This window comes from Chiloscyllium plagiosum, unplaced genomic scaffold, assembly GCF_037043375.1.
Source record: "Chiloscyllium plagiosum isolate Xiang-an unplaced genomic scaffold, Cpla_swu_hap1 HiC_scaffold_4, whole genome shotgun sequence".
Classification (NCBI taxonomy): Eukaryota; Metazoa; Chordata; class Chondrichthyes; order Orectolobiformes; family Hemiscylliidae; genus Chiloscyllium; species Chiloscyllium plagiosum.
This window is the reverse complement of record NW_028270142.1, coordinates 113,831,372-113,844,819: the sequence shown is the minus strand read 5'-3', so window position 1 is coordinate 113,844,819 and position 13,448 is coordinate 113,831,372. Positions and strand designations below refer to the sequence as shown.

The following is a 13,448-nucleotide window of genomic DNA, read 5'->3' as shown; positions in this document are numbered from 1 at the left end:
TCACCCCCATCGCCTGTACCTTTTTGCAGCTTCTCGCTCCTGAACTCTTTCTCCGACTTCACACAATGTATCATCCATTCTTTCACTCTACCTTAAGCAACCGCACTTTCAGTCTCGTGCTCCAGAATGCTCTTGCTCACCTTTTAATCACCTTTCTCTCCTTCAAACACTCTGAATTCAGTCTTTGCCTTCAGAATCTTTTATCTCAAGCTAAATTTGAACATATTGACCTTTCCGCTCTTGTTATAAATGACCCTTAGGTGAGGTAACATCAATGGAGAGAAGCTGTTATCATTTCAAACTGGAGATCTTTAATCAGAAATTGAATTACTCCACAGTTCGAAGAGATTTATGAATTCATAGCATCATCACCGAGCCTGCACCTTCAGTGTGACCTATGATGTAGGTTAATGTTTTGCTTACCAAAATGTTGATGGTGACAACAGAAGGAAGATTGTAGGTAGAAAGTGTATCCTAATGTTATATTAGGCATGGTAAAATACATCTTTTAGGGATTGTGCTTCTGATTTTCAAGTTGAAACTGAAAAGGTAATTGAAGCAGTAATCCTCTGTTGAGGGTTCATTAGCTTAGTTGGATGGCTGGTTTGTGATGCAGAGTGATGCCAACGCATAAGTTGAACCCCTTAAGCTCTCTTTTTTTTTAATTGTGATCTCCACTAGTCTTTTCTCTCATGACAAAGCAGCCCTAAGGTCTGGTGGCAACTTTACTTTACAATTTGTTAAATATTGCCCTACTCGAAATTCATAATACTTCAGGGCAGATGATTGCATTTAATATTATCTATGGGGAATTGTTTCTTCTTTGGGAAAATATCACTCTTATCTAATGCTGGTTCATTCTCTCTTAACAGAAAGAAATTCAAGCAATGAGTCAGTGCCATCACCGGAACATTGTGTCATATTACACCTCATTTGTGGTAAAGGATGAACTATGGCTGGTGATGAAGTTGCTCAGTGGTGGTGAGTGTTTACTCCAGGTACTTATACAGTCTGGAAGGCCTTGCCTTCAATCCAGAGAGAGACCAAGCCCCAATTGTTGGGGTGAAATGCTGAAAAAATATTTCCTGTCCTTGAAATATTAATGTTCAGAATTTTCCCCGTACTAAAAATCAACTTGCAGAAATTTTGACTATTTAACTTAAATTTTAATGTTGCATCTCAAACCTTCAGCCAAATCATGCTCAGTAGACGAAATCCACATCAAAACAATGCCTGGAGATATAAATTACAATTTAGCACTTACTTCACCAAACATTTCAAAGAAGTTGTTAGTTAACAGTTGCAGTTAGCCTGTAAATAGAGATACAAAGGTTTGTTTTAATTTTTTTTTCTCTGTCACGTGGAATGTTGTCATGCGTTAAAATTGGCTCTAAATGTTTCAATTGTTCACATTCAGTGAATGAAGCAGCCAATTGGTCTGTAGCTGGCATTTAATTAGCCGCTTCTAACTCAAGTGAACATGAGGGCTCTTGTTAGTGGTAGTGTCCCTATCTCTGGTCCAGGAGGCCTAGGTTCAAGTCCTATTTGACCCAGAGATATCATAACAATGCTAAGCAAGTTGATTAAAATAACAGCTAAAGTGAATGCAGTATTGGAAATAACTAGTGTTGGCCATTTACTCTTTCAATTCCAGTCTGCCATTCAAAAATATCACGATTGATCGTTCACCTGAATTTCATCCTTTGCACGATCCTTGCATCCCTTAATTCCCTTAGTATCCAAGCATACATGTCGTCCTATCCTCAACTCTGAGGTTAAAACAAAATCCAAAGATTCATAACTAACTTTGTGAAGATATTATCATCTTGCCACAGCCCTCAGTGGGTGATCCCTCATCTAATAGTATAATGCCGTAGAGAGCATATTTTATCAGTGTCCACACTTAGGCTCCTTGATTTTCAATGGACCACTTTTCATTATTCTAAATTGTAGGGAATATGGGCCTGATCTGCTCACTATTTCTGCTTGGGAAAGTTGCCCTCTTCCAGGAATCGGAGAATCTTTGTTGCATTTCTTCTTTCTCTTAAGAGATGGAAGCTTCATGCAATGCTCCCAAGTATCACCTCACTAGTGCTCTGTGTGATTACTTAAACATTTTTCCTCTATACTTGAATCCCTATGCAACAAAGTTATATAGCATTTACTGTGCAATTTCCATTACCAGTCTAAATTTTGGAATCAAAGGTATCATTTCAAAACTGTGATATGACACCAAATTGAAGAGCTAATCAGTAGGGGTTAATTGAATTTTTAAATTTCTCAATACATCATGTGCACTGCTTTTTGGTAGGTAGAAAAGGAAGGTCATTTCTTTTTTGATAGATGCAAGCAATGTGTGAGATACAGGAAGAAAAATCTTGAAAAATAAAAACCAACAATTGAGGTGGAGTTTCTCCAGCACTTTTTATTTATATTTCACCAGGTCTGTCAGCATCTCTGGAAAATCAGCTATGATTCCAGCTGATGTTAATACTGGACAAGTTGGATCTCAGATGGAAACTGGCTTGATAGACCCAGCTTTGTTGGTTTTTTTAAACTGTGGAGGTCAGTTAGTGAACCCACTTAAGAGTCTGCATGTGTACTTCTAACATATGATAAAATGTTTACTCAACATAGAAAAAAAACACTAAAGATAAAAAAAAATGGAAAACTTTCTGTGGAAACCCCGGAAAAATTCTTCAAACTCTTGTTATTCTTTTCCTTCCAACAATATCCTTACACACAATGAACCCTTGTGACAATTCACCAACATTTCCAAGCTAAGGCTTTCTTTAGGTTTCTTTAGCTGCAACAAGTTTCCTGCAGCAATTTACTGCACGTGCTTTGGATACTTTTCTTCAGCTGAGATTCATCTGAGGCATCTAATACAAATTACAAATTAAACTTTAATTTCAGAGTTCTGAAGCTTAGTTTTCAGCAGGATTGCTTATCAAAGTTCTACTCTCCTCCTTCATTCAGGCACACCCACAGCTCTGTTGCTGTGCTAGGCTGTTCTGATCTGTTCTATCGTTTTGCACTAAATCATCAACTTGGATTCTTTCATAAGTTGTCAAACAACATTAAAAATACGTGTGTACAAACATGTCTCCAGACCAACTTGCACCATGCCCACAAAAACAATCTTCAAATTAAACTAAGACCATAAACACTCCTTAATGCAAAGATACAAGATAAAAATTAAACTTTAGCTCTGTATTAGGAACAATGCATAACTTGTGTTTTCAGTCCATTTTAACTTTTCAGAGCTCTGCAAAATACTTGCACCTCAAGTTATCAAGGCTGTTTTTTAAAAAAGCAAAGCATGTGCAAGGCTTTATTTCCAAACGGATAGAATTTTAAAAGGAAGTTACACCTTTTATTGAAGCGTAGTTAGATCACAAAGTACCTTATGTACTTCTGATCACAATTTTACACAGGATGTAGACACAGTGGGAAGGAACAAAAGATTTAGGAAGATGATAACAGAAACACTGATGTTCATTATCAAGAAATGATTAACAGGATGTCTTTTTTTCTTCTTAAGCAGAGTCGATTGTCATAGTAATCAAGGGCAGATCCTCAGCTCATTTCTCCACTTTTCGCAGTCATAAGCTTCCACTTCAATTGCTTTTAAAAACCTCCCTTTTTTTGTTTTTACTTCAATGAGTCAAATGACAAGGGAAAAGAATATATACACGATATGAAAATTGGTGAAGTTGGAGGTAGTGAGGATACAGCAGGATATAGATCAGTTGGAAAGTTGGATGGAGAAGTGGCAAATGGAGTTTAACGTGTTTGAGGTGATACGTTTTGGGAAGTTGAATGGAAGATAAAAGTATACAGTAAATAGAAGGACGCTTAGGAGCTTTGATATGTAGAGGGACCTTGGAGTGCAAATTCATAGCTTTCTGAAATTGCCAACACAATTTGATGAGATGCTAAAGATTACCTACGGCATGTATGCATTCATTGGCCAGGACATTGAGTATAAAAGTTGTCAAGTCATATTGCAGTTGTGTAAGACTTTAGTTAAATCACTTTGGAGTACTGCGTGCTGTTCTAGTTGCCACAATATAGGAAGGATGCATAGGCTTCAGAGATGCTGCAAAAGAGATTTACAAGGAGGTTACCTGGACTGAAGTGCAGTAGCTAAAAAGAGAGGTCAGTCCAACCCTGATTGTTTTCATGAGAGTGCCAGAAGCTAAGAGGTGAACTGGGAACTACAGAGGAACCTCTATCAGCCAGCATTCAATTATCTGAATCTCAGATAATCCGGCAAGATTGCAAGGTCCTGATGCTTGGCTAAACTATTATCTAGCATTCGATTATCTGGAAAAATACTCCCTGCCCGTGTCATTCGGATAATCGCAATTCCTCTGTATATATAATTGAGGTGTGGATAGGGTGGATAACTGAAGTTAAGCTTAAAGGACAAAGCATATTTTTATTTTGGAGGGTGGTAAATAGCATTTAGAATTGCATTGTGGTTGGGCCAAAAGTGCATGTTTTTGTGCTGTTACATATGTTAATACATGTAATTGTTTGAGTTGAGTTTATTATGAGCTTAAAGGAAACACTAGCCCTCTTTCCTAAAGGATGTTTCATATGTGTGAGCAGTCATTAGTTTTCACGTTTTTAGCTGTTCTTGCCATCACCAAAAATTGATAGAAACATAGGGAGAAAGTGAGGACAGCAGATGCTGGAGATCAGACTCGAAACGTGTGGTGCTGGAAAAGCAGGGCTGGTCAGGCAACATCAGAGGAGAAGGAGAGTTCACGTTTCGAGCATAAGCTCTTCAAAACATTCCTGATGAAGAGCTTATGCTCGAAACCTAGAAATAGTAACAGGAATGGCCATTTGACCCTTGAAGCCTGTTGCAGCATTTAGTATGATATGCTGATCACCCTGCTCAATAGCCTTTCTTGCTTTTGCCCTATATCCTTTGATTCTTTAGCCCTAGGAACTATGTATTTCCTTCTTGAAAACATTGAATGTTTTGCCCGCAGCTACTTTGTGGCAGGGAATTCCACAGGCTCACCATATTTTGGATGAAGAAATTCCTCCTCCTCTCCGTCATCAATGGACTATCCTTAGACTGTGATCTCTGCTTCTTGACTCCCTGGTCATTGGGAACATCCTTTGAGTACACCTTGTCTAATCCTGTTAGAATGTTGTAGGTTTCTATGTGATAACCCCCTCATCCTTCTAAACTCCAGTGATTATAGCCCTAACTGATCCAGTTTCTCTCTTATACATCAATCCTATCACCCCAGGAATCAGTCTGGGAAATCTTCATTGCAATTCTAACAAAGCCTGAGCGTCCTTTCTTAGATAGGAATAAAAGTGTACACAATATTGTGTGGTCTCAAAGAGACATCCTTACTCCTGTACTCTAATCATCTTGCTATGAAGGCCCACATACCATTTGCCACTTTGTTCTGCCATTGACCATTGCTCAATAGCATGGGACACTTGCCAGGATTTGGGGCAAGTAACAAAATTAAAACCAGGAGAAAGACCCTGTGAAGCCTCAAATGATCTTGCCACCCTTGTTGACTTAGATGTTTACACTCAACTCCTTTCAAAATTGAAGCAGCAGAGAGAATATTTCCTCTATACTGGAGTGTATATCTGGATTCCATCAAAACCCAGAAATCCAACAAGGAATTCTGAAGAAATGTTTTAAATGCAATAGAGATTATGAGAAAAGAAGTATCACATGGAAAGTGGATTAAATAATAAAGGGGAAGCTAGACAAACATGAGAGAAAGATGTAATGTTTTGATGCATTTAGATGTGAAAAGATAGATGGAAATTCGAATAGAATATAAGCATGGGCAGGTTGGACCAAGTAACCTTTATCTGCACCTTTTTTTTAACATCTAGGTTTGAAAAACACACTACTCGTTTGAGGGTGGCAGATCTAGGGGATTTATTCATAGTTAACCCCATTAATATTTCTCGTACTATTTGTTTAGTTGTAATAATTTAAGCTTCTTATTCTTGCTCGACCTTGATTTTATTTCAGGAATGCAGACTGATAACAGCAAATGAAGGGGACATTCAATGGAGTGCATTGCTCCAACACATTGCATTCACCTAATTGTTAAAAGTATGCATCTCTTCTTTGAGGCTTTTCTCTGCTTGTTGCTCACTACTTACAAGGCTGAGAAAATAAATACTTTAATTCCATTCCACCTAAGGAGACTCTAGGCAAATGCACATCCAGAAACCTGTGCTATAAACTCTGCTTACGTTTTGATAACTGTGACAAATTCCATCATACAACTGAAAGAATCTACAATGTTCTATAAATAAAACAATCCATAACTTTCTTTTAAGAGTTAATTCACCTCATCTGCCAAATTTAATGGATCCTTTAAATCTTTCAAGATTTGTACCCTCATTTTCCCCAGAAACAAGCAGATTGAGTATGGCCCAAGGAACAATCTGTTTACGAAGTTTTATTAAAATCAATCACCTGTTTTTGAAATATATTGGATATAGACAGACAAACAGACTAGCAAATGGTCAAAAGCAAATCATGATCACACCCAGCTAGAGAAAATTATTTGTTTAATGTTTGCTGTTTCCTTATTCCTTATTATTATCTCTGCTTCTGATGAGTCCATGTTAACTTTTATTGATTTTTTTTTTTGTTCTCCTATTTGTTCTTCTTTGACTTCTGAAATCCTCTTAATTCACAGATTTACAAATTTTTGGATGCATTCTAAGCCTCTTCCTTTGATCGAATACTATCTTTAATTCCTTTTGTTATAATGTTAAGTTACTGTTTCTGTAGCAATTTTGTGACTTGGATCAATATACATTTGGTGCAAAGTTTGTTATACTTCTAAAAACTAGCCATTGCTTCTCCCACATCATACAGTGTAACTTTGCTATGGAAACATAGAAAATAGAAGCAAAAGGCAGACATTCAAGGCAACAATTCTGATCCTCCCAAACTTGACTTTTCTCGGAGAATCTCCTTTTCTTACTGTCTTATTGCCTTCTGTTATTGTTAGGGCAACCTCTTGCTGCTGTTAGTTTCCTAAAAGTTTAGTGTCCTGGAATATTTTAGTTTTTAACATTGACTGCTTTGTAACCTTGAGGATGGGAAACCTTAGAAGATTGGAAAAATGCTTATGGATGATTTAACCCAGCTGCTGTCTGAGCTATGGTTTTAAAAAAAAAGCCAAGAACATAACTTCTGCTCCACAAATGCTTTGGTAAGGATCGGGGCAATTAAAAGAATTTAAGCAATGGTACTTTGCCTTGACTGCCTTTTTCTCCCTATTCCAGGATCTGTGCTCGATATCATTAAACATGTAGTAGCGAGAGGGGATCACAAGAATGGTGTTTTGGAGGAGGCAGTTATTGCCACTATTCTGAAAGAAGTACTGGAGGGACTTGATTACTTGCATAAAAACGGGCAGATTCACAGGTAAGCATAATCTGGTCAAGTAATGTGGTACCCTTTCAATTTCAAGGATGAGTGTGACTCAGCAAGGATCTGGAGATGTAGAATTTTGTTTTTATTGAGGAGTGGTTTTAACAACATTTGGTATATCTTTGAATTCATTGAAGGTGATATCTCCTACGTGGGAAGTGATATAGATCATCCCTCCTGATGCTGCAGAAATAGTTTTGAAACTGGGCACAGAAACAAAATCTCATGTCAGGTGGCTCCCTGGTGTGTTTCCCTCCCAGAACTCTTGCTAGGTTATCCAATTATTAATTGTCATAACCTGCTAAGGGTCCTTTGTCGGAAAGGCACCCTGGTGGGCATGACTTGGATACTATCAGGATTGAGATGGAAAATAGTTTTGATACTTAGAATCTTCTTTTAGCAGATTCTTATCCTAAATCTCATCTATGCACACTCACCTGAAGTGGTTGCTAGACCTTTATCCACTCTTCATACCGCTTTCTGTCTATTATCTTTTGTCTCTTCTCTTAAAATGTTTGCATTTTAAAAAATAGCTATGCTATGTCTTAATTTCCACTTCCTGATTTGTCTCTGATATCTATTTTTAAGCTTGATCTCTTGTTCTGTGGACTTGTTCCTGCTTAGGGCTTAGCAAACTGATAATCCTAAGCATTGCAGTTGGATTTTGTAAAACTTAGGTTTTGGTTTTTAGAAATTACCCTTAAAAATTCTGTTAGCTGCTATAGCAAAAAAATTCTGATCTAAAGATCAGAGCCTGGAAGGGCAGCTTAATCATCATTTAAATCAATCAAGTCAAGGACAAGGTTCTAATCTTAAAATTGATGGGCTGCATTAACCAAATGATTAAAATATGAATAGTAGTTCATTTATATTTTGGCTGAAAACAGCTACTCCATTTCAGACTGAAAATCAGTCTTGACATCTTCATTTCCTGTATGACAAATATCTATGCTATCATGAGATTATATTTATTCTGCCAAACAGCAAGCCACGCGCCAAATTCAGGGTCAGGGTTTTCCAATGTTGTACCTTCCGACCCTGTCACCTGAAAAGTCAGTGGGCTTAACAACATCTAGGGATTACAAAATTCTACCAGTTATATGTAACTAGTATTAAAATTCCACTTGTTTATACTCTGTGAGAAGTCTAGCCCCAGTTGGAGCTACTCACTTGCTAACTTCACAGTAACATTTCAGATTTGAGATATCCCTCAAATTTCTGCTGGCAACAAAAATTGGTATCATTATTAATTATTTATTAATCCATGCAGTTTTTTTTTTGATGGAAAATGCTTCACCAGTGCCATCACTTAAGTCCTCATTCTTGCTGTAGTTAGGACAATAGAGCAATGAATTCTGGAATCTTCCTCCGCAAGTTTGAAACTCTGAACCAGTGCAAATGGTCTGAGACCACTTGGAATTGAGTCAGTATTTGGGTTCTGATTTTTACCACCAGCTTTGCAGTTTGACTGCTAATGCTCGGTGTGTACCCATCTTTCTGTATACTACAGGTACTAAATCAGTTTAACAGGTAACTACTTCTAATTACCCACTACTAATGTTGTAGTTATTTCAAATATTGTGAATGATATACAAATCAGAACTTGCCTTCGAATTGTATGACAAGACTATAATCTTGACATGCAATACTGGTGTGGAATTTAATTCACATACAATGAAATTAGATGGACTTTGTTACTTATGGTTATGACCCAGTGCTGAATAGTTAGAGTTTCAGTGTAATGTTCGAAAAATCACTCAAATTGAGCTTCCTTTTTACCATCTGTGTCCTCATGTGCATAAAGGTTTCTTTCAAAATTGGGGGAAAAAAATACATAGCAAAGAAGCCCATGGCTTCACTAAGAAAGAACAGGATAATAAAATGGTGTGTTCAGTATTTCACAACATTATAGCAATGTATTTTGAATCTTAAAGGTTACATCACAAAAGGAGGCCTCTTCAATTTTGGAGAAGGTTTGTGGATCAGGTTGTAAGTTTGCTCGCTAAGGTGGTAGATTTGTTCTCTGATGTTTTGTCATCATGCTAGGTAACATCAGTGAGCCTCCAATGAAGCTCAAAGGAGGCCATTTGGCCCATGGAGTGTATTGACTCTTTGAAGGACCAATGAACCAAGTACCATTCCTCCATCTTTTCTGTAATCCTGTGAATTCTTTTTTTACAGATGGTAATCCTGTTTCTTCTGGAATGTCTTGACTGAATCTGTCTCCATTGCATTCCCAGGCAGTGCTTTCCAGATTCTAACTCTTTGCTGTATGAAAATGTTTCCTGTCATGTCACCATTGCTGCATTTCCTAGTTGTCTTTAATCTACACCATGTAGTTCTTGACGTTTATCCCAGTAGAAACTGGCTTTCCAGAATTGCTCTGTCCAAGCCCCTCATAATTCTGAGCACAGTTAAGTTTCTCAACTTCCATATCTCCAAGGAAAACAGGCCCAACCTTTCCACTGCAGTTCCTCATCTTGGAGCCATTCATATGAATCTTCCAAACACTTTTTAATCCTTTCCCACAGTTCCTAAGTTCTGCTGCTCAGGCTTTGGCACGGTTCTAGCTGAGTGAGTGTTTTATACAACTTTTAACATAAATTCCTTCCCTTTCTACACACTAAAGAACAATACTACACTTATTGTTGGAGGGCTGTTCGGCCCTCTAACCCTGTGCTGGCAACACTTAGTTTTACTATGAAAGGGAAAAAAAATCTTCCCTTTTATAGGATCAGTATCCCTCTATCCCCTTCCGTTTCATGTATTTGTCCAGGTGCTTCTTGAATGTTGCTAGAGTGTCTGCTTCTATCACCTCGGGCAGCACATCACTGTGTGTAAAACTTGTCTCGCACATCTCCTTTAAACTCATCTTCACTCTCTTTCTCGCTCTCTTCTCCTCCCTCCCCCCCCCCCCCGCGCCAAGTGAACTTCAATCGGGTTGCCCCTCAACCTACTGTGTCCTGGTGAAAATAAACCCAGTCCATCCAACCTTTCTTCGTAGCTAATATCCCCCATACCAGGCAACATCCTGGTAAACTTTTTCTGCCCCCTCTCCAAAGCATTCGCATCCTTCTGGTACCATGGTGACCAGAACTATATGCAATATTCCAAGTGTGGCCTAACTAAAGTTCTGTAAAGCTCTACTCTATGCCCCTGCCAAAGAAGGCAAGCATGCCATAAGCCTTTTTTTCCCTACTTTCTCTAGCTACACTGGCACCTTCAGTGATCTGTGGACCTGCAAACCCAGATCCCTCTGTATATTAATACCCCTAAGAGTTCTGCCATTCACTGTATAATTTCTACCTGTACTTCACCTTTCAAAATGTGACAACTCCTATTTGTCCGGATTAAATTCAATCTGCCATTTTTCTGCATGTGCCTCCGATTGATCTATATCCTACTGTATCCTCTGACAGTCCTCTTCACTATCAGCAACTCAATCAATCTTTGTATTATCTGCAAACTTACTAATTAGACCAGCCACATTTTTCTCCAAATCATTTTTGTAGATCAAGAACAGCAGAAGTCCCATTACTGATCCATGTGAAGGACCACTTGTCACAACCCTCTATTCAAAAAGCATCCTTCCACTACTATCCTCTGTCTCCTATGACTAACTCAGTTATGCATCTTTTCTTGTCAGCTCACCCTGATACCATGTGACTTCACTGTGTACCAGTTCTACCATGAGACACCTTGTCAGAGGCTTTACTGAAGTCTATATAGACAACATCAACTGCTTTTTCCTCATTAATCTTCATCTTCACCATCTCAAAAAAAACTCGATCAAGTTAGTGTGGTACAACCTTCCCTATGCAAAACCGTGCTGTCTATCGCTAATAAATCTGTTTGCTTCTAAATTCGTATAGATCTTGTCTGTGAGAAATCTTTTCCAATAATTTTCCTACCACCAATGTGATGCTCATAAGCCTGAAATTTCCAGGATTCTCCCTGCTACCCATCTTAACAATAGCATAACATTGGCTCTTCTCCAGTGTTCTGGGTCCTCACCTGTGGCCAAAGAGGATATAAAGATGTCTGTCAATGCTCAGAAATTTGTCCTCTTGCTTCCCTCAATATTCTGGGACAGATCCCACCAGGAATCTCCCCTGTTCATTTGCCATGTTCTTCATCTGTCCTACACCTTCAATGTTTAGTGAAAGTAAACACAGGTCCTTCACTCTTAACCCCTTTAGACTTTTATGCTTCATATTGTTTCCCTATATTCTTTTTGCCAAATGAATTACTTAACAGTCCTCTGCATTAAGTTTCATCTGCCATTTTACCCACCTTTATCATTAATCTGTCTCTGGTCAATTCTATTCTCCTCACGGACATAAAGCTTTCAGGTTTTGCATCTTCTGAAAAGTTTGAAACTGTACCTGTACACCAAGGTCTACTACGTGTTTGATATACATCAGGAAGAGCAAAGAGCCTAAAACTGACCACTGGGAACTTCATGATAAAACTTCCTTCAGATCAAGAATTAGAACAGTAGTTATTTTGTTCTTTGTCACTTAACAATGTATGTGACAATAATGCCCCCTGTTTATTCCATGAACTATAACTTTCAAATTCATTTTAGTAAAATCCATATACAGAGGAACCTCAATTATCTGAATGAGATGGGCGAGCACAATTTCGTTCGTATAATTGATTATTTGGTTAATCGATTCAATGCCTTTCTTCTAGGGCTTGTGATGTTTTCTATTAAATCTGCTCCCTGTTCAGGAGACGACCGCACACCGCGCATGAGGCCCCCCTGCCCATCCACCCAAATCCTAGCCAACGCCACACCCTGCCCATCCCCAAAGTCCCGTCCAACACTGCCCCCCCCGTCCGACTCCAAAACCCCATAAACAGCGCCCTCCCACCCCCCCAAACCCATCCAACACAGCCCCAATACTGCCCCCACCTGCCTGCCTCCAAAGCCCCATCCAACACCGCACACCCCAACCCATCCCCCACCCACCCCCCCCCCCCCAAACTGGACACCAACAGTAAGACTGCTGCTGCCTTTCTGGGGTAAGTCTCCAATTAGCGCGCACATACACACCATTTTGACAAGTTGCACCTCTGCCCTGTATGGGACAATGTTAGAGAGAATACCTGGGGAAAGGGAGTTTAGAGTTTACCCCTATGTAGAACTCCAGGTAAAGTGTGGGGAGAGGGAGAGAGGGCGCGGGAGGTCAGTTATTTGGAGATGGTGCCTGGGCTCTCATCTATGTCCAGGACTGTTCTCGGCAGAGATTGTTTTCAATCAGACTAAACAAAAGATGCGATCAGGGTTGAAACAGCTCTTTGATGTAATGTTTCTATCGGGATCTCGAGATCTGCTTTTGGATAATCCGATATTCAGATAATTAGTATTCAGATTATCGAGGTTCCTCTGTATATAACATCAATAACATTGATGTTCTGAACCCTCCCTATTAACTCATTGAAGAACTGAAAGATAGTGAAACATAATTTGCTCTTAACAATTCAGGCTGGTTTGCCATAATTAACTTAAATTTACCCTAAAGACTTAATTTTGGGCTAATAATGAGACAAAATTTTTAATTTGCATGGAGTCCCTGTTTCTAATTTGGATGCAAAGTCACCAACTTGGCTTTGGAGGAATTTTTCAAGTGAAATTCCAGGCCAAGAGCCTTCTCATCCAAAGCAGTGCAGTTGAGTCTAAGAATCCATGTACACAGCAGTAGGCTAGATCAGTGCTGAAACAGAACACTTGGCATATTCCATAGTTAAATGTTTTAACCACACTATTGAGAGTAGCTAAATGTGTATGGTAAGCAGAGAGGTGAATTATACCATGTAGGTTTGGGAGTAGGGTATTGGGTTTATGGGTAAGGGATGTGGGCAACATACAGGCAAATGGGGCTGGTCTATTTTGGGAAACCTGATTTGCATGAGTGATTTAGACTGAAGGGTCTCTTTAAATCTACGACTCTAACTCCGAGTTAAAGATCTCTTTTTGGGTGGTTTGAGATGT

General features: G+C 38.9%; 1 protein-coding gene across 2 annotated transcripts in view; it reads left to right on the top strand.

Moving 5' to 3' along the window:
- Positions 1-13,448, top strand: part of LOC122548925 (serine/threonine-protein kinase OSR1) — a 182,298-nt gene that overhangs the window by 65,123 nt on the left and 103,727 nt on the right. For both annotated transcript variants that reach the window (XM_043687910.2, XM_043687911.2), the window contains exons 3-4: positions 873-981; positions 7,303-7,444. In XM_043687910.2, coding sequence (XP_043543845.1) covers positions 873-981; positions 7,303-7,444 — 251 coding nt within the window. The remainder of the gene's footprint in view (positions 1-872; positions 982-7,302; positions 7,445-13,448) is intronic.